The sequence below is a fragment of the Parambassis ranga genome, chromosome 24 (genome assembly GCF_900634625.1).
Source record: "Parambassis ranga chromosome 24, fParRan2.1, whole genome shotgun sequence".
NCBI lineage: Eukaryota > Metazoa > Chordata > Actinopteri > Ambassidae > Parambassis > Parambassis ranga.
Genome location: NC_041043.1, coordinates 7,767,070 through 7,788,530, shown reverse-complemented (window position 1 = coordinate 7,788,530; position 21,461 = coordinate 7,767,070). Strand labels below are relative to the sequence as shown.

Sequence of the window (21,461 nt, the reverse complement as noted above, 5' to 3'; positions counted from 1 at the left end):
TCGAGAACCATGGCCTCAGACTTGGAGGTGCTGATTCTCATCCCAGCCGCTTCACACTTGGCTGCAAACCACCCCAGTGGACACTGAAGGTCCCGGTATAGTGAAGGATTCGACTGTGAAAATAATTCACAAGAAAATAAGGTTTGGAGGAGCAGGTTAATGCAAGATCTTCCACTGACCTGACAGTGCTGCTATAGATTGATAGCGATATTGAGCAATACAATGCTTTAACAGAGTGCAATGAAACATTCATTTTCCCATTTATGGTTAAAAGACCTGCCCCATACACAATTTCAGCCGCTTACTTTATTTCTCCTCCTAATATATATCTACTGGCTCCAAGCATTAGGATGCAACTTTCTTTTTAAATATCACATATTGTTACAATAGCTCTACTCCCTGAAACCTCGATTAGTTTTTTTGTTTTGTTTTGTTGTTTGTTTGTTTGTTTGTTTTGCAGGAGGCAGGCAATATGCTTCCAGTCTCTTCTGTCAGTAGCCTTATTTTACACTACAGTACACATTGTGAGAACTGCAAGCCATGCACTGTATTATTGGGGAGCTCCTCTGCATCAATCATATCAGCCTAACAAATCAGGACAAAGCCACGTCTCTAGAATGAATAACGCCAGGTCTCTGTATACATCTCCATCAGCAGGAAGATAAAACACAGCCCCTTCTCTTCACCTTCACTATTGCTTTACACAGCATGTCCACTACTTCTGATGCTGCACAGCCCTCCCTGTTGGTCCTGCAGGAATGTCCCCCAATAAACCAGATTGGTTCTGGTTAGAATTATTAAAGATGTCATTGGGGGTGGAATACGTTCTTAGTGTCCTCTACACTGCAAGGGCACAGCACACTAGAGTGTTTTGTCAAGATGGGGGGGGGGGGGGGGTTAAAAAAGGAATGCAAGAATGGAAACAGCCAAAGGGAGAGGACACATGCTGCCTCCTTACAGCAGCTGCGATGGCAGAGCATCTACAGCCTCAAGGCTGGACTGTGCCAACAGGGACTCATATGAATTATTTACTCCTGGACCCCATTGTGGACATTTTCCCTGTAGGGGCTCTCTCTATGGGGCTGCTGGCTTTTGGAGGGCCCCTAGCAGGGTGCCAACGGGAAGACCAAAGGCTGGAAATGGCCCTTTTTCCAAACAGCCTGATGTACTGTGAGACTTTGCAGCAGTCTGCTCTGAGGAAAGACAAGAATATTAAAGCAAAGCTAAAATTCGACACTTTATGAACCTTATGAAATTTGTAGATGGTTCAAACTTGTCTTTTTTTCATTGCACCTAAGGCTCACCTAGAGAATGAAGCATAACTGAAGGAGACATCAAAAATGTTTGATTCTCCAGTCTCATGGATTTTTTTTGCCTCTTATCTGTTTTTGAACCAACTATGTTTGTAAGTCTTTGTGTGGGTGTATGTGCGTCTGCGCCTTCTTGGATGCCAGTGTACATGCATGTGTGGAGGTACTGCATGTGCTAATAGCTGACAGCAGTGCTTCTGCATTTGCAGAAGTCTGCCTGCACTAAATTAGAGCTTTTGTATGACTACAGGATAATTACCATAGTTATGTACCTGCCACTTTCTGGTGCCTGGGAGCTGTTTTTAGTGCCACCTCTGACAAAGTATAGCTTGATGGACAGCCTTAACTGAATGGGGTCCATTTGCCTCACAAAGTGATGAGAATGAGTCAGAGAGAGTGGGTGAGAGTAATGAGCAGAATACCTGGGACACACTGAAATGGAGAAAGTTTAAGTAGCATAAAGGGAAAAAGGCAAGCTGAATTACAAACTTTATCTAACGTTTTACACCTTTTACTGGCTGAGACAAAGTGAGCATTTATGATGTTTATAGTCTAGCTTTTTTCCAGGCAATTGTGTCATTTAAAGGTTCTAAGGCTTGTTAATAGTGACACCTGTGCTTATTAAATGAACTGCAGTCAGTATATGGGAGCATTTTCCTGTTTTACAATTTCTCAACTTCTCTTTTGGCAGTAAATCATCTATTATACAACACTTATCACACTTAGTAATACTTCAACCAAGTGAACTGTGTATTTGATTTTAATGCCAGCTCAGCTTTTTGGCTTGTGTGCTGCTAAGTTCCCAGCTTTCTCCAGCGCTCGTTCTAATGAGAAGTGCTGAGCTTGTGAGTCACAGCAGCTGATTATTTTTCTCCTGCTGGAGTTCATGTGGTGTATCTGAGGTCAGCTCCCTCCTGTCTGTACTTCTACCTTCCTGTCTGCCCAATGTGAGCTCAGCCAGCGAGAGGAAGAGTGCATGCCAGGTAGACTACTTCCACCTCATCAAGTCTGCCCCTTGCCCCTTCTGTCTCTCCGTCTTCAGAGTGATTCATACGCAGCGTGAAAGTCCTCTTGCCTTTTTTTCTGTTTATTCTCTCTCACTCCTTCAAATAGCGATCTACCACACAATTTTGAAGAGTTAAATTAAAATTAAAAAACTCTGTAAATTGTTAATAAAAATTTAACTCATAATTCACTGCATGATGAATAATTCTGAAGAGAGCAAATATTACTCTGTGGTGTTGATAAATAACTCTTCACATACATTTTAATCAAATTGAGTTACCTTCCAAATGTAACACTGCATTGAGTTAATAATAGTATAACAGTGGAGTTAAATTTAACTCTTTTAACTTGATAGTTTGCTCTAATGTAGTGGGAAAAAAATGCTTTTTGCAGTGTACTTTAAGGGGAGTTAATATATTGTGCAGACCACACAAATAATCTCCTTAAGAAAGAATGTAATGTTACAGCAACTGACCACCACATACATCATTTTAATGACAAATTTAACATACCTGTGTCATATTCAATGGTCAGAAGTCCAGTTGATGGATCCTTTATGATGTCCTCAAACACATTATCATCTATCTGAGTCCCTGAACTGTCAATAACTCTCACACCTCCTGTGAGCTAGGAAACAAAAAGAGTATGTCTAAAATGTCTTTTCCATAAACCTTAACTCCACATCTCAAGTTCTTACCTGCAGACAAAAGTTCTGTTAAATTGGGCTCTGTTAAATGTTTTTGGATATTGCCAAGTCTTGCTTTAACCAGCATAGTCCCTGCAAAGTCCCTGCGGAGTCCCTGCTACAGTGCAAGAGAGAGAAGAAAGTGCATATGTGCCACCATGCTTTGTAGTTGTCCACTAACAAAACAGCAACCTGAAAACATCCAAATGTTTCAGGTGCTGCTCGTGTTATTGTCAAGACAAATGCTGGAGTTGTACCCAGCCATTAGAGACCCAGGTAGGATCCTAGATTGTTGGCTGCAGGTGGCACCACCTGTCTTTTGGAGAACCTGGCCTAATCTGACTCAGAGCCAACCTAATACTAAACCAAGATGACTTCATTCTCACAATTATTCCTTTACTGCAAACTCAGCACCAAAGCAGACTTTGACTACAAGTATAATGATATATCTTATCAAGGGGTAGAGGAGTGTGTGTTTGTGTTGTGGGTCTTGTTCTTTAAACAACATCTTTTGTAAACACTGATACGTAAATATAAATATTCCTCTACCTCCCAGTCATGCTTGCTATTTTGCATGTCCATATGCAAAACAATAGAGGACTGAATATGAAAATATGAGTATCTTAAGGCAAAGTATTTTCATATGCTTTTGATATATATGTGTTCAGATATTGCTGTGAGGGTATTGCAGTTTAAAGTATGGTCCAAAAGGAAAACTATGTGAGGCAGGAAAGGGTCATGAGTTTTGTAAAATGATTCAACATTCTCATCATTCTCCAACGCATTGCCTCAACATTACTGGTTACTGTATGTGGGTCATTTTAACAGAGCTGCAGCAGCCACTCTCATGCATCTCATGCTAAGTTGATGCCAGAGCAAACCAGATTCTCAGCAAGATTGTCCAATTTCCTCCCCACTTCTGGAGGATTATTCTCTTCAAAGCCCTGCAGTCATCATGTGCAGCCAATCGAAATTTGTTCTTTGAAAAGATTGTGGTCGTATTGACCGTAAAAGTGAAAAGCATTTACTGGAGTATCAGATATTGCAATATCAGACATTCAAGAATGAATTGATGTGAAATGTAATCTGTTATTAAGCACTGTACTATAGGTGTGGCAATTCTGATGTGCTCATATTAGTAGGCACAAAAAGCAGCGACACGTATTCCCCTCAGAGTTTATATTGAAGAGTCTGTGGCTGATTCTTTGTGACCGTATGAGTCGGGTGACGAGTGAGATAATTAAGTTATTGAGGGGGCTGTGATTTACAGTCACATTCTGTCATTTCTTATGTTTTTAATGAAGACTTTCTTATGTTTTTCTCTTGACAATGACACAGCTGCCTGAATGAGATGTCAGGAGTTTTTTGTATGTGCACTGGCAGAGTGAATTAAGAGTTTCTGCCATTTTCTGGCCAAGGCTGCAGGCACAGCTGTCAACAGATGTCACACATTGGCAGTCTTATTCCACTTAAACAGTGTCATGATGAGCAGGTTACTTTTGTCCTCCATTCAAACTTCTATAACTGTCTGTGCTGCTCGTATCTGTTACATTCCTAGATTTTTTTTTTATTGAATTAGTCCATCTGTTAGCAAAAAGAGTGTGAGCGTGGAGTTGCTATTTGCAGTGATTGCTCACCATCAGTCCTGTGAGAGAGAGGAATCACTTTCCTTCAACATTGCACAAATACTAGTTTTCAGTCTCTGGAGATTTGGGGAAAAAGCCACCATGTTTTAAACTACATATTTGGTACTTGCTTGTCTTGTCATAACTCACCTGATGTCGATAGTGCGGTATCTTTCCTAGAATGTGGTTCATGTCAGGTGTCCAATCTGTTTCCATAAAAATATGTGATATTGTTGAGGTAGAATCATGCATATATCAGCATCAGCAATCAGCAGTCTCCTAGAAATTCTTGTCCAATAATAGCTTAACTGAATTTACATCAATGCACTGTATCTTCAACCCTCTATGGAAAATGTGCTTTATATGTAAACAGGCCAGAGGCCATCCATCCATCCTCTGAACCTGCTTTGTCCTGCAGTGCAGGGTCATGGAGTGGAGCCTATCCCAGGTATCTGCCAGTCGAGAGGCGGGGTACATCCAGGACAGGTCACCAGTCCATTTCAGGGCAACATAGACAGACAAACAACCATTCACACTCATGGCAAGAGGCCATGTGCGGTGAAAACTGAATGAATACAAAATGCTTCCCTGATTATAAACAGTATGTTCAGAATCAGACCAGCCTATTTATATCTAATGTAGTACCCATGTAATTGTATTGAATATTTTTAATGACATTAAATGTCAGCATTGTCTGAACAGATTCATCCCTTACTCAGTACTATAACAAGTGACTGTACAAAAGTTTCAAGAATCCGACACTAAACATACCTCAACTCATCAATTTGAGTGCATTTTTGCTCGGAGTGCTGAGTCCAGCTGCCCTGCAGGCATAATGAAAACTTGACAGAAGTCTTACTGTGCAGTGTAATGAAGTCTGATCAGTAAGAGGAACTACTGTGATAAGTTTGTGCAGTCTGTGAGATTATTCATGATAAAATGAGAAATACAGAGGCTGTGTAACTGCTCTTTTTTTCACTGAAAGTCTGTTATGCTGTGTTCCACTGTGCATCATGAGATGATTAGCACTGGGTGTGAATGCTATAGGACCCCTTCCCCAAGACATGAAAATGAGTGCCTGTCAGCACAAGTTATTGCTGATGTGCTGGCATTTTAGAAATAGCGTGATATATGCTCTCTGTCTCCCCTCGGTCCACCCCTCCATCTCTCGTTTCATGTCTCACTGCTTCAGGGTTAATGAAATGCCCCTTTTGAAGAGCTGGAATGAGGGATTGTTAAGTCCACATGTGCTTTCAACCTCCTCCCACGCATTTTCTCAACCTGTGCCTCAGTGCATGAGCTCTAGCAACACATCATCACTGTGTTTGAGTGGAGTGCTTTATGATGAGCTGGAGCTTAACTCTAATCAGGATATGATTTTTTGTTAGGCTAATTCCCTTCTTAACCATTATACCTCTCAATCAAACACAGAAAGAGAAAATATTTAGCTTAAGAGGGTTAACTCCCTAAGATAATACAATTTAAGTCATTAGGGGTGCTCCTCTGACAAACTGTGCTCTACTGATGCACAACATGGCTGCACTGCAAGTAAATGAAAGTAACATATCATTTCAAGAAATGTGGCTGCAGCAACACCTTACTCGAGATTTTTGAGTAGGTGTTTTGTGACTTACTGTTGCACACACACACAAAAGCATTACGTGTGCACAGTCAGTTCTGAGCTGTGGTCATCGATGCATCACCTGACAGCTAACTGATGAAGCACTGACCTTTTACTCCTGGCCTTGTGGGCAATTCTCTGCCTCATGGAACTGTGGTGGTCTGCCTCCACTGACACTTGAGTGCTCAAATAAATTATGACCACGTGGGAGAATAATAATAAGAAATAGAGACAACGGGATACTGCGAGGAGAGGATGAGAGCAGGATGCAGATAGCACAGGACAGAGGGAGATAGATGTCCAAGAATCAAAGACTCCCTCCGGATCCTTTTGTGATTCCCTTGTATCCAGTCCTCTCCTCTTGCTTGTTTTATCTACAACAGGTTCTATTCTCAGTTCTCCCATATTCATTTAAAAGCATACTGGTATCGAGGCTGAACCAAACAGAAGAAAAGCTTTAAAGCTGAACCACATAGTACCCCTATGTATGCAGAACCATGTTTCCATTGTTTGCATGTCTGTTTGCATGTCTTTGTCTAGAGCTGTATGTTTGTATAACTTCCCAACTAGCAAATAGAAAACCTGTGTTAATATCACCGGTGGGCTTTGAGTGCAGTCAACAGCACCTGTTACTTGAACATACATATGAGCATCATGGACAATCAACCAATCAGTTCTACAGCTCCTTCATTCCCTACTTTTGGTTTTTTACTCTTACTTACTTTTTTGTTAAATAAATCACAGCCTGTCAGAAAAACCAGAAAAACACCAAAGCTAAGAGCTAGCCGGCTAACTGCACATCAGTTGTTTTTGGCTAAAATCCACATGTGAGCTAAGTTAGGTGGAACTTAAGTTCACTACATGGCTCTTGCTTGAAACATTTTCTACTTGTGTTATTATTTTGCTGCAGTTTGACAGCAGTGCGGTTACATTAACAGGCAGACTAGCACACTTAAGCAATTAGTTGCATCAATTAGTAAACAACACATTTCTTCTTGTATAATATTAAACCCACAAAAATAATTTATTTTGATGTGTGCTCAGTCTGTGCTAATGTGTATTTTAATTTTACAGACTACATACAATCCGTCTGGGTGCCTGCTTGTGTGTAACGTATGCTTAGTGTGTATATATATTTTGTGACTGCACATGTGTGGATGTCAGGGTGTGCACATGAATGTGTGCAGATGATTAGAAAGGCCATTTGCAGGAAGCAGTCTCAGCTTAGCAAGAAAGACGAGGCTCTTCCTTCTAATGGGATCAATGTTTCAGTGCTTTCTGTCTGTGTAAGTTATGATGTGGCTAATGTTTAAAACATGCTCTGCAGATGCAGCGTGACCCTCTTAAATAAATGACTGCATCGCCAAGACAGGGAGTCGTCTTAGGATTAGCTAGTGCTTTAGGTGAAATGCTCGGCAGACTCACTCTGTCTGATAAACAAGGATGCACTCACATAAACAAGACCTACACACCAGTAAATTAACAATAGAATAGATGGAATAACCCACTATGAGCATTATCATCACCATCGTTCTGCTATCAGTGAAAATCTTTTGCAAAAAGGATGCAACGCACATCTGCACAGTATTTGTTTGGCAGAATGAGCACATCACCCCCAGCTTGATATCCCATAATTTCCTTTCTAAAGCTCGAGGCTTTTTACTGCCCCACCGGCAGCATCTTGCTGCTCTGTTGATTAACAAGGCTAGCCAGCAGCAGGAGAATTGTTGGCCTGCCCCTAACCCACGGCACTGCCCTGCAGTGTCATGACTCCATACATTAGGATGGGCTCCTCTGAATACAGATGTTTAAATGTCTTTCTGCTTTAGTGCAACATCCAGGTACCAACACACTTTGCTGTAAACTATAGGTGTTGTAAGTCAGTACATTAAGAAGAAAACTGACTCTGTTTGAACACAGGTTTGTACACAAGCGGCACCCTGCTTGTACAAGTCCCTGCTCACTTATTAAAGCAGCTCTCCTTGACACTTAATCAATTATTTCAAGTACCTCAGAGCATTTTTTTAAGCAAAGCGGCTCATAAAAGCATTAAATATTACCACTACTGCTTGTAAAATATGAGTAGCAGAGTGTCACATGACTGCTTGTAAAACAGAGTGTATTTATTTCATTTGTGATGAATTGCATTAATAGAAAAAGGAGGCTAAAACAGTGTTTCAGTGGCATGTGTGTAGGTAGTTGGGCCATCATCAATCATTCACATTGACATTTCCTTTGATCTGTCCCTGTGTGTATATTTACACACACACACACTTACACGTGACTGTGTGCACTTATGTGCCCGCGTCTTGATCTGAGCCATGCTAGAGTACAGTTTTTATGCATGTAGAGTCATGATGTGAAGGTACGTACATCTGTTTGAGGTTTAGACAGGTGCTGTGTTGCAGGTTTAATGACTTGAGGTGTGGCTGACTTCCCTTTGCAAATCGGAATCCCTTCCTTGCGCCCAACAGAGTGTGACACAGTCTGAATGCATGCATGGTTGGTGACAGGTGTTGGGCCCTGTGACAAACTGAAGCAAGAAGAAAAGGTCTGCGTATGTCCTCAAGCTCCAGCTCCACCTGAATTCTAAGTGTCTGAGAGGAGTTCCAGCACTGACAAACTACAGCTGCTAACATGCACCATGAATGCCTAACTACACCCATACTCACAAGCATGAGCATACACATATGTGAAGCACATTCACACGCATATACCACAGAAATGGAAGTCATTTAGCAATCCAAGACTGTGTTTTTTCTCTCAAAGTGTTAAACATAAAACCATCCTCAACCACACTGTCATCCTAAATCCCATCCTGTCCCTTTCCCTGAGCCTGTTTTGCTATGAACCTCCAGTCTTTGTGGTAACTGGGACCTCAGGCATGCCTGTAATGGCTCCCACAATGCACCAGCACAAATTAGATTTCACTCACATGACTAAGCCCCTCCTCTCCTTCCGTTGCTTTATTTCTGTTTCTTTTCATTTTGTCCCCCCTCCTCCCCTTCTGTCCAGCATCAGTGTGTTTTTCTCAGAGTCTTTTTACTAACTGCTGATGTTGCTGCAGCTGATGAGCTGCGAGTGCCTGCAGCTTCCTCCTATATCAAGGCTGCATACTGACTGCATACAAGGAGATGAGCTATGTATTCAGCTAATGGCTAAGGGTAGCATTGAAATGATATCAAATTGTACTGACATTCAAGCGCTGTGATGAATGAAATATGCATCTTACTGTCATCTCGTCTGTTCTCAGAAGCTTTTCATCTTTGGCGCTCTGCCACGGCATTTCTCAAAGGGTGCTTTGGTATCGTATGGTTTAGCAAATTGAAAGTGGCTTTTATACTTTGAAGCAGGTGGCATTTAGAATACGTAAGTGGATACTGATGGATTCCCATTCAGATCAGCACATGTGTGTGTTCAGTTGGTTGGTGGTCAAGCCCAGGAGCATGTATATGTAATTCTCTGAATGACGAGCCTAGTTTTCAGTAAAATAGATGTGTAATAGCTACAACAGCGGAAAAATGTGACCTTTGTCTCGTTACCTTGGCAACATCAGAAACTTCCTGTTTCTATGGAGCTCTTATGGAGCTGTAGATAAAAAATAGATTACAAAAAAATACATTTTGAAATAGAGGCGGCATGGTGGTGCATTGTCGGCACTGTCGCCTCACAGCAAAAAGGTTGGTTCAAAAGCAGTGGGGCCTTTCTGTGTGAAGTCTGCATGTTCTTCCCATGCCTGCGTGCACAGGTTTTCTCTGGGTACTCCAGCTTCCTCCCACATTCCAAAGACATGCCTGTTAGGTTAATTGGAGACTCTAAAATAGCTGTAGGTGTGAGTGTGAATGGTTGTCTGTCTCTATATGTTATGTATGTTTATATGTCTATATGCAATGGACCTGTCCAGGGTGTACTCCATTTCTTGGCCATTGATGGGTTGGTATAGGCTCCAGCCTCCCAATATACACTGGAGCTAATACAATAGATGTATTTACATGTTAGGACTTTGTTTTCAATCATGTAAAATGCTCTTTCTATAATTTGCAATATCACACACCACTAGCTAGTAAACTCATTTGTGAATTCATATAAATCCTTAGCAGATTAAGTCCATGGGCAAGAAATGTGCTGTAAGAAAAAACAATGTTCTTTTTTTCCCTTTTTCTCTTTTGTTCCATAAAATTAGTACCTTTTTTGTCTGCAGTAAATGATGTGTTTGCTTGTTTAGCTCCATTCACTATTGAGTACTGTCTCACAAGCACCCTCTCTGTTAATTGCAGCCAATTTAGGCTACAACAGCAAGTGACAGTCTGTAGACGGGACTGAAAGCAGAACCAAAAAAAATGGTCCCACATTAGAATCAAAGCTCTGTGAGTCGCTCCTCACTTAGCTTTAAAAAAAACTATAAATGCTTATATGAGAAACAGGCAGACAGACAGACTGTCAGCAGGGAGACAAATTTATTGCCTTAGAAAAGTTCAGTGTGATAATAATGGGCGCCACTAAGCTGCACAATTTGATTGGAGGGCGTGAGGGACGTGTAGAGGACATTTATCAGCATGACACAGGACACAATGCTCTTTGTTTGATTGGTTAAATTAGTGGGAGCTCATTTGCTTTCACTGCAAAATCCTTTACGGGGCTTTTTGTTGTGTTAATTAAGGCAGAGCAACCGTTCTGTATGCTACTTGCATACTGAGCTGTAAAGGAGAGAAGATCATTGTTATTCTTCTTCTGCACCTCAGAGGCATTGTGGGGTTTTTTTTATGATTTTCAATAAAGATGAGCTGCTTAAAAATATATTTCCTAAAATTAGTTTGGTTTGGTTTACCTCAGACAATCATCTCCAGCAAATAGAAATCCGTTTTCCTCTGTGTGAATGGGAGTTTTGCCAACACCCAATGTTTTGTAACCACAGAGAGCAGACTTCCTACAACAACCAGCTACATTTGTTGGATGATAATGGTCGTACAGTTGTACAAACATTTTGTTATTAATAGCTGTGCTCACATGAATTTGTGCAAGCTTTTATTTAAAATATCCTGTGATATACTTAGTTCATCTTGTGCTGTGTTGGTACGGCTGGTCAGAAGGTATTGCTGTGCTTTGGCTGCTCTTATTAGCACCATCTTTCACCGTATGGCTGAAAATGTGCTGGGGGAATTGTTCCAAAGTTAAAACAACAAATTTAAAAAAAACCCTCAGGATTTAAGAAGCTGTGATAGGGTCATAAATGAATAATTAATAACAGTATACATTCACTGCAGGCAATATAAGCCTTTTTATCAACATCATCAATTTGCAGCTCAACAAGCTGCAACTCAGGCTGTCAAATCTGTGTGGTGCATAAAGGAGAAAAGAAGCTATTTTAGTGGACAGTTGTCCTGTGAAATCCTGTTAGAGCATTCTCACTCAGTGTTGGACTGTGGCCAAACATTCCTAGTCATCATTGTGGTTGAAGATGGGAAAGTAGGGCTGCGTGATGGTGCTGGAATTATTCATTAACCCTCCTTGCTGACTGCTTTTTCAAGCCTGTACTGTAGACCCTTCAAGTCATTGAGATTCTCAGGGGCTGCAGCCTCTCACCTTGCTCCTTGCTCTGTCTGTGTCAGACAGCCGACCTCACATTGATCAACCAAATAAGCCGTCAGACCAGGGGCGAACACTAAAATGCTAACAGGTCTCAGTTCAGCTCATCCAAAGAGGGGATTTTTTTCTTGTGAAACGACATCAAACCAAAATACTGTGATGACACAGAGCAGCACTGTCTCCCACTTCCTCAAATAAAAGCTTGTCTTTTTTTCCATGGCCTGTTTTATATCATTTGCCTTTTCAGTGAAGTTTTGTTTGTGTTACTAGTTTTTGGATGCAGGTCTGCCCTAAGTCTCCATTAAATTTGTTCATAGGTAAAAGCTGACTTTGAGGAGGTTACACCATCACTTGATAAATTTCACTGGTGTGCTTGATGTGATCTTTCTAATGAGCCCTTTTTTTCATGTGTGTGTGTGTTTTTTTTTTTTTTAGGACGCCAAGCTGCGTGAGCTGCTGGACGTCAGCACGCTGGCCGGGAAGATGGAAAACAGGATGCTGACGGTGGTGAGCGGCACTGACATGGTCAACATCACATACCTGAACTTCATGGCCTTTCAGGAGGAGACTGCAAAGGTAAAAAAAAGATCAACAGTTTCAAATATAAAGTTTAAAAACAAGATATTATTTCCTTTGTCTCAGATTGTGTCTGTGTTCTTGAAATAGCTGGTTATCCTAATGTCACAAAGGCTAATTAAATTAATGAAAAGGCGCCGTAACAATAATATGATCAGTATTTCGGAGTGGGGATGACTTTTTTTCTATTAGTAGGCTTTAGATGAAGGCACAGCTTGTTTGTTTTGTCACTTTTATTTCAGTAAAGTACAAGTAATTCAGTTATCACTGCTGCAGCAGCACAACCTTACTACCTTTAGCAGATTTCAGTGTCAGATTGCATAAAGATGAAGCACCGAGTTCTCACCTGACTGTGTCTTTCATTTACTGCAGGAATGGGCGGAAGAACTGTTCAAATTGGCATCCAACCTCTTGGTACAGAACATGTCCAGAGAGGCCTGCTTAGAAAAAGCGTATGTCATCATGTTATCACACACACACACACAAACAATCAGTCTCTGAGAAAATATAAATCCATAATTAGAATGAGCAGGCCTACAGGAATTAAAAGACATCACACCAGGTATGCACTGTATTAACAGAAACAGCAGGGAAAATTGCATGAGGCATCTTCTGCACCAGAGATACATGACTGACTGTAATAGCTGACCGTGCTCCCACTTTTCTGTACACTTGTGTTGCCTTACAAATGTGTAATTGTAGCATCCACATTACATCCACATACCCATACACCCTGCAAAAATGCATCCCGACACATTTTGCTGTATACATACTGTACTCTGTAAGTCAGCCTGGGGGTTGAAGTTTATAAAGGTCGCTTTAACAGGGAGAGGAAAAGCAGAGAGGAAGAAAGCAGGAGGTAAAAAAAACCTGGAAAGTAGTGCACATGTGACAATATTATAATGCATGTGTGTGCATCCATGTGCTGCTCTTTTTTTTGACATTTCAGTGACTGAGTACATGTTCACGCAGGTGATGACCAGGGCTTGTGACCACTCGTCCATATCAATGGCTCCATGTTTTCTGAGATATTTTTCATCATGAGCCGCCCTCACACCCCCTCTCCAGTTCTGTGCAATAAATGTTTGTAACAGCTTACAGTGCTGAATTGATCTGATCAGACTGCACAGGCTGACCTATGGCCCACAGCTTATTTATTGATGTAGTGAATGAATCCTGTGCAAAGTCTGCTTTAGCATAAATATGAAATATAGTTTTATCCTGGGCTCTGCTCGGTGACAACTCCCAGTTGTCTGATGTTTATCAACAGACAGAGGCCATTAGCTTACACCCCGAGGAGGCTAATTGACTTATGAGACAATAAAAGCGGCCATCGACCACATTGTACTGAGGGATCTGAACTGAAGTGAATAGTGCAGGTTTTGCATTCACACTGGTTGTTCACAGCAGAAGCTGCTGAACTGTGATCTGCCATATTCCTACTGCAGCATGAGAAAGCTTCATCCCTGAAGTGAAGCTAATGTTTTCCTGCATGTAGTTAATTCTCATGGCAAGATTTTTAAAGCTGTGATACAGTTTTGGGGGGGCCAGTGTAGATGGGCAGCGCTCAAACCTCAACAAGCAGCAGGAAGCTGAGCATAATCAAACATGTTTTCAAACAGCCATTTGTGATAAAGAGTCTTTTGAGATCAGAAGAATAGAACGGGATTACATCTCCCTTTAACAGCAAACATATGATTAATACTGCATGCTTTATGAAGGGGGCTCTCCATGACTGTGTTAGAAACCAGTTGTTGTTTTGTTGTGTATTTTGTTTGTCATCTCATGCTACAAAAGTAACAGGCCATGCAGAATAGGAATTCATTTCACCATTAGCAGCAAGCGGTAAAGTGTTACTGAAAGCTGAACTGCTCAATGCAGACGAATGCCTCTCTAAATTATAGTATCATCAGACTTTAAAAGCAGGATTTCACTGCAGTGGTTATTTGCAGTAGGGCCACATGAGGCCAATTTAGAGCCACTTTAGGGCCACTTGAGGCCACTTTAGGGCCACTTGAGACTGTCTCCAAAGTTGAGTCAATCCCCATAGACCTTCATGTTAAAATGTCCAGCTTTACAGCAAAAATAAATATGGAAAAAAGTAGATTATTCCCCCATTGATGTATCCAGTGCACAGGGATTTGTTTTGTTATAATGAACTCATTTAAATACATTAAAGGTAGGGTAGGAGATTTCCTTCTGATGCACTTTTTGTTAAATTAGTGTAATCCGATAGCAACCAATTAGTTTCGCTTTAAAACGAAAAATATTAATAATTTGTGGAAGCTATAAAACACTAAAAACATCAGCCAATCCTACGAGGCGCCCCTGCGTGTAGTATTGGCTGGTTGTCACTCTCTTCCTGCTCTGCGCGCACCAGAGAGGTACGTGCATGATGGCCGAAGTCACGGACTGGTTGGCTTCGGGGTGAGCTCCGAGAGAAAGGGGCGTGTGTTTACTTTCAAAATCTGGCTGACACTCACTGAGTTTTCAAAATCTCTTACCCTACCTTTAAGGCCATAATTTTTTTAATGGTACATCAACAGTATTATAAAAAAAAACAATGTTTACTACAAATGTGTAGTAAAGTATTCTGCCGGGTCCCACCGTGAATGGAAACTTATGTGATCTTTTTTCAGGGTTAACTATACTACGTAAATAAAGTAGGGCACTGAAGGAGGAAGTAGTGAGCTAGACAGAATAGGAGAGTGTGAGTAGTCCTTCTTCCCCTTGTCATAATGAATAATACAGTGCTTGTAAGCCTGATGAGGGCTTCAAGAAACACACAGCTTCCTTCTCTCTTTGTTTATGAGCCTTTTCAGTCAGTCACTATTTCTTTCTGCACCACACACACACACACACACACACACACACACACACACACAAGGTCTGATCCCCGTTAACCATTAAAGTCATCTGTGACTTTGCCTGTGGCAGCCGGCCTGCCCTATGAAGTGGACACCGCAATGGATATTAATTATTAGCCAGCAGCCACTTAAAGCCTAGCCCGTAATGATGACTCCTGTTGCAGCTGAGCTATTAATAGCACATGTTGCGCTGCCTGTGTTGCTGCTGCATGGCTCTGTGCTGCCAATACTTGAGACATCCAGGGATTAGTCACAATTTGAACCTATTGAACCAATTTGAAGGCATTCATGGTATACACTTAGTCACTGAGAGATTATCAGTCACACATGCAAACTCAGAAATTAAAATATATGCATATTTCACACAGACAAACTGTTTTTACATGTTGTTTAAGGCGTGTGCTCTGTCCAATGCAGATACACTCGGCTGAAGCTGCAGCTGAACCCTGAGGGACGAATCCCTGTCAAGAAGTAAGTCTCTCTGACTCATCCTTCTCTCCTCCTGCCACCTCCCCTCCCTTAAGATCAATGCATATCTTCCTCTGTCTTTTCTGGTTACTCTCAGCATCTAAACACTTACAGCAAGCGTACACACATGATCTAAGTATATATGTGCACTTATTTTAATAGAATATATTATCCCTCCTTTCTGTCATCGCAGCATACCCACTGTATTCTATCCACAATTCTTCAGATCTGCTCTTCAGCTCTGTCAATGTTTTCCCCTATTAATCTCTCACTCTCTATTTATTTCGTGCACACCTGTGTGTGAAGGTGTGTGTACTCCTCGTCTGTAGGTGCCTCTAGCTTCAGCTTAAAATGCTGCAGCGTTTGATGTATGTGAGAAATTTTCCTCTTGTGTGTTTCAGTTTTAGTGGATTTCACTTTCATTTATCTGGAAGTTTGTCATCAGCTCATTGGAAATCCCTCTCCGTCTCCATTAGTCAACTTGAGCTTTCAGGCAGGCAGCAGTGAACTTCTGCGATAACCTCCCTCAGAGCCGCAGAGGAAAGCGGTGGGTGTCAACACAGAGAGGCAGGGAGACGCTCCTTGCCGTTTAGGGAATTAACCTCCTAGCTGGGAGGACATGTCAGCTTGACTAATGTCAGCTTGACACCGCTCTCCCACTGAGCATACAGTATGTGCTCATGGATCTGCGCAGGCATGCCTTTGCAAGTAATTAAAACTGGCTATGGCCAACTGAAACAGACCTAAACATCCTGCAGTATCTGTGATGACACCAATATTAGTTGTAGTAAATCACGTTCGTTGTCTACTGTATACATTTCAATAAAACATAAGACAGTAGCTGGACCACACAGATGAAGTGCCGTCTGTTAGGGCTGTCCAGTACAGCACGTATCTGCAGAGTTAAATAAAGCAGGACACTGATGATATGATGAGTTTGTTTGGAGTTATTTACATGCATGTAATGGGAAGAAAAAATGACTTCTGCATGCTATTTCTTTATTTATACATTAAAAGCGATGCAATTGATGAGATATGATTTGCGTTATTAAAAGCATAGCAATAATGATGATGAACACGACAATGATAATGGCAGCGATATAAGAGATGGCAACATTAGATGCAGCTTTATGGTTATATTGTCTTCATAATGAAGACATCACAAGCACGATCTGTTTGTGTGCACATTGCCATCTGGTGTATGCAAAACACTTAGTATTGTACAAATCATTATTATTATCATGAATGTAAAAATCTCATTAAACAAATATACTCAAATGAGCTGCAACATTTAAACCATAAAGTTAGTGTGTAATGAACTGTGTGTATCTAAGTTGCATTGATAACATGACTGGATCAGAGCAGCAGGTCTTGTGGGGTGTTCATGGTATGCAGGTGCTAAAGGTGGTCCAAGAAGGGGTAAACTGGTGAAATCATGACAGGGTCATGGGCAGCCAAGACTCACTGATGCATGGTGGCAGTTGTCTCTTGCGCCCTTTTGCACAGTGGTTGAATTGGTGCTGCGCCAGATTGAAAGTGGACACATAGTGCATGTGACCTCATTGTACACCTCTTCTGGGTACTATACAAGTGGTTGTCGTGGTTGTCAGTGTATTAACATTTGCAATAAGTCTACACATAGATATAGTTGAGTCATACAAACAGTATGTAATAGCGTCAACACAATGTGTGTGTTTCAGCAGTAGTAGTAAATCATTGTATGACCTTCATGAATGTAGAATTGCACGCTTGTTTACTGCAGCAGGGCCTTCTACCTTTCTGCTTCTTCTTCTGTGTTTTCATATAAGCATAACTGTCATTTATTTGTCTTTCACTTCTCTCCTGCAGGATATCCTGTGCTCTGTGTGAGTCAATTAAAAGCTGTGAAGAATTCATCAGCGTGAAAACTCTCCTCTCTGTGTTGCATTTTCTGTGATTACTCATCGGGGTGTGTTTTTTTGTGTGTCTCTGCAGTATCTTCAGGATGTTCTCAGCAGACAGGAAACGAGTGGAGACAGCGCTGGAAAACTGTAACCTCCCTTCTGGCAGGGTGAGACACCAGAATACTGAAACTCTTTCCTTGTTTTTAAAGAAAGATTTTTTTTAAGCCGTCTCCTTATATGTCCTCGGAACCCGCTTCCATTTGTATCCCTCTTCTCTATCATGCCCTGTCTATCTTATCTCAGACTATGCGCTCTTTCATCTTCTCCATCCAGCCATCTCTCTGCTCATCCTCTGTTCTCCCGAAACAGCAACTGATTGCCGCTTTGCTCGTTTGTTTGGAGTTTTATTTTCTGAATGTCTGCATGACTTCCCACTCAGAACTGATTTAGCCTTGGTTGTAATGAAACAAATAGACCCAGTGGGAGCCATAGAGATGACAAAAGCTGTTTTTATCTTTACCGCTCTTAGATATCACCAGAGAGAAGCGGGGCCGTTGTGCACAGAGGTGCAAACAGTCCCACAGTAAAAAACACAATCTTTGTACAGTAGCGAGCAATTTGCATCCTTGGAAGTGGGAAAAATGTTGTTTAATGCATTTCTGAACACATGCTGAAACATATGCACGTACAGGAGGGCAGACACATTGTAGCTCTAATGAATGACTGCTGTATGAACACACACAGAAAGACAAACACACACACACAGAGAACAAGCTATACATAATTAGCACAGGGAGAGAGAGCAGGAAGTAAAAACGTGTTGCCGTACCAAGGTCTGGTGGGATTTGCTGTTATTCCATTGTGCAAGTAATTACAGCTAAATGGTATTGCTGTTAATCCTTCAAACACACACTCACATAGGCAAAAGCGCATACACAACACAGCTCGCACCAAGGTCTTTTGAATGACTCAATGAGTTTCAGCAGGGCTTGACCTGCGTCTCCCTCCCTCAGCGCATCCTGCCTCACCTCTCTTTCTCCTTTCCAACACTGTCTGGTTCTGCTCTGTTTCTTGCTGGCACAATCCTGTTACCTGCTGCTGAGCGCACTGTGTCTCTATCATACCTGTTTGGCTCTGATGGCTCTATAAGGAACCCTCCCCTCTCTAAGTGTAAATGTCAAGCAGCCAGCTTCTGTTAATTAATTATGTGTAAATCAGTCAGCTACCCAACATGCAATGCAAAGTATGGATGTATGTTAGATGTGTGAGGTGATTCTGACTGAATTTGAGAATAAACACATTAAGCAAATGGCTCAACATGACATGGGTTGGTTCTGTGGGCAACAGAGCCACTGTACTTACATCACTGATACACCTCACTGTCTGTTCAATGATGGGTTTATTCTTGAAGCTTTTGCACTGAACTTATGTGGAGGAGATGGTTTCTCTCCTCCTAAACTATGATGAACTCTGATTTCATGCACATACTAAAGTACAATAAGTCTCATTTTTTTTAAAAATGGAATTCAAAAGGTAGAACTGGATCGGATTATATGTGTATATAGGAGGTGTACATAGTTTTTACCTCCTGCCAGCCTGGTCCTTTAGAGACAGAAGTGACAATATTTGGATTAGATCCTGTGATTGGAAGGGAGTAAGTGGGCATGCATGTGTGGTGGGCACTTGCCAATCAAATACAGCCAAGAATAAAGCCTGACCTGGTTTATTGTGTATTTTATCATCAGCATTGGCTTCATTTTTTTAGACACGAAGGCTACAGCATGACCACTTCCTTCTAGTTTTTCTTTATGAAAGTTGCCTTTATGTATCAGTCCTGGCATCTGTGCATCACACTGAAAATAGAAACACACATCATATGACGTCTTAATTCTGGATTTGCTGATTGTTTAGATTTTACACTACCTTCACCCACAACTAGGCCACCTGCTGCCCTACATTCTCTATCTGCATGTACAGTACAGTCGGTTAAAATCATGTTGCTGTCATCTGCTGCAGAATGACTCCATCCCCCAGGAAGACTTCACTCCGGAACTCTACAGCATGTTCTTAAGCAACATCTGTGCTCGACCTGAGGTGGACAACATCTTCTCTGAAGTGTAAGAACTGTGTTTCCCTCTCTTGTCTGTGCCTTATAAAACATCTTACCGTAGTTAAAATACTACAGTGTATACAGCAATAATCTTATATTTTTTCCCAACCATCGACAGCTCCTTTTAGCCTGACAGGTGCATAATGAGAGGATACTCTGGCTGTGCAGGTTTAGGACACCTGCTTCTACCCATTAATGCCATCATGAGAAGTTAGCACATTAGCACAGGAAAGCATCTTGTAATAGGCCTGGTTGTGACTTCTGTAGCCTTGCTGTTTAGCTTAGAAGCAGAACTGCCCTGTGGCCCAGAGAGACTCAGACCATCAGCCAAAGCACCGAACGTTGATACTCCGAGTCATAAATCTAGATTATAATCGTAGTTAAGTGTGGTAGCATGAGAGCCAGGAGGATACAGAGAAGATAATTTAGTGAAACAGGCTTAGATATGAAAGCTGTTTTAATCAAATCTCATGATTTACTCAACACAACATTTAATTCTCCTCCTCCACCTTTGCATGTTTGTTGCTCTCCCTCTCTACATCTCTTGGCACTTTAATTACACCTCCTCTCATCCATCGTCTTTTTCCACAGTTGATTTCCTCAGCATTTTAATTCTTTTTATGTATATGGATATCACAGAGTATAACCCATAGCCAGGATTTCTGTCATTTTTCATTGTTGTGACCCCATTCTCTCTTCTCCTCAGGGGGGCCAAGAGTCGACCCTACCTCACAGTGGAGCAGATGACAGAGTTCATTAACAGTAAACAGCGAGACCCTCGTCTGAACGAGATACTCTACCCTCCTCTCAAACCAGAACAGGTCCAGCTGCTGGTGGACAAATATGAACCTAATGCTTCGCTGGCACAGAAAGGTCAGTGGCTCAAATTTCTGTCAATAGAATCCCAGGCATTCTAACATGTAGTGTGCACACATAAGCAGATGTAACACACACTCCATAGCACCTCACACTTCTGGACATTTACCTAAGGGTTATATAGCAAAAAAAATGATTTTAACCCAGAAAGATTGTGTCTATTTTGAGGTGTTTACACCCTCATCCAGACCTACTGAGGCTAATCCTCACCCTCCACTCCAGCCCCCAGCACCAATAAATTTGGCAAGGGCGTTGCCATAGTGATGGGTGCATGGTGTCCAAAGGTTTGGAAAGGGAGTGGACATAGTGGGGAGCCAAGGAGAGGAATGTTAGTAGTCTGTAAATATCACACACATTTAGAGGCTGACACACACACACACTCATACATATCACAACCAGCCACTTCCCGCTTCAGACAGTGCTAAACATAACAGAGGATGTTCCCAGACATTTTACTTTCAAGTGTGGGATTACATGTGTAGAAGTAGTACTTGTGTGGTGAGAGAGAGTGTGTGTGAACAAAATGTGTTGAGCAAATATCAAGTGTAAATGGAGTGTAGCAGTGAACATATGCTGCACTCTTGGGTATAAATGAGCAGTCAAATTAAGTCACATGCTCTCAAACATTTTACATTCATTTGTCAGAATGTTCAACATTAGACATATGATACCTTAATGTGCACACAGCAATAATTTCATTCATCAAAGACTAAATCTTGTTGGGTAGCTGTGGGATATATTAGGCAGCTGATGAACAGTTGTCTTGAAGTTGGTGCATTTGAGGTGTGAAAAATGGGCAAGTGCAACATGATTGGCTGACTTAACAGAAACAAGAAAGCTTCCAGTATC

The 21,461-nt window shown here is 41.5% G+C and overlaps 1 protein-coding gene across 3 annotated transcripts in view; it reads left to right on the top strand.

The window, feature by feature from the left end:
* The window catches only part of plcb1l (phospholipase C beta 1-like), a 91,209-nt gene that overhangs the window by 38,798 nt on the left and 30,950 nt on the right, over positions 1-21,461 (top strand). For all 3 annotated transcript variants that reach the window (XM_028397281.1, XM_028397280.1, XM_028397282.1), the window contains exons 4-9: positions 12,268-12,408; positions 12,781-12,860; positions 15,693-15,746; positions 17,718-17,793; positions 19,643-19,743; positions 20,443-20,609. In XM_028397281.1, coding sequence (XP_028253082.1) covers positions 12,268-12,408; positions 12,781-12,860; positions 15,693-15,746; positions 17,718-17,793; positions 19,643-19,743; positions 20,443-20,609 — 619 coding nt within the window. The remainder of the gene's footprint in view (positions 1-12,267; positions 12,409-12,780; positions 12,861-15,692; positions 15,747-17,717; positions 17,794-19,642; positions 19,744-20,442; positions 20,610-21,461) is intronic.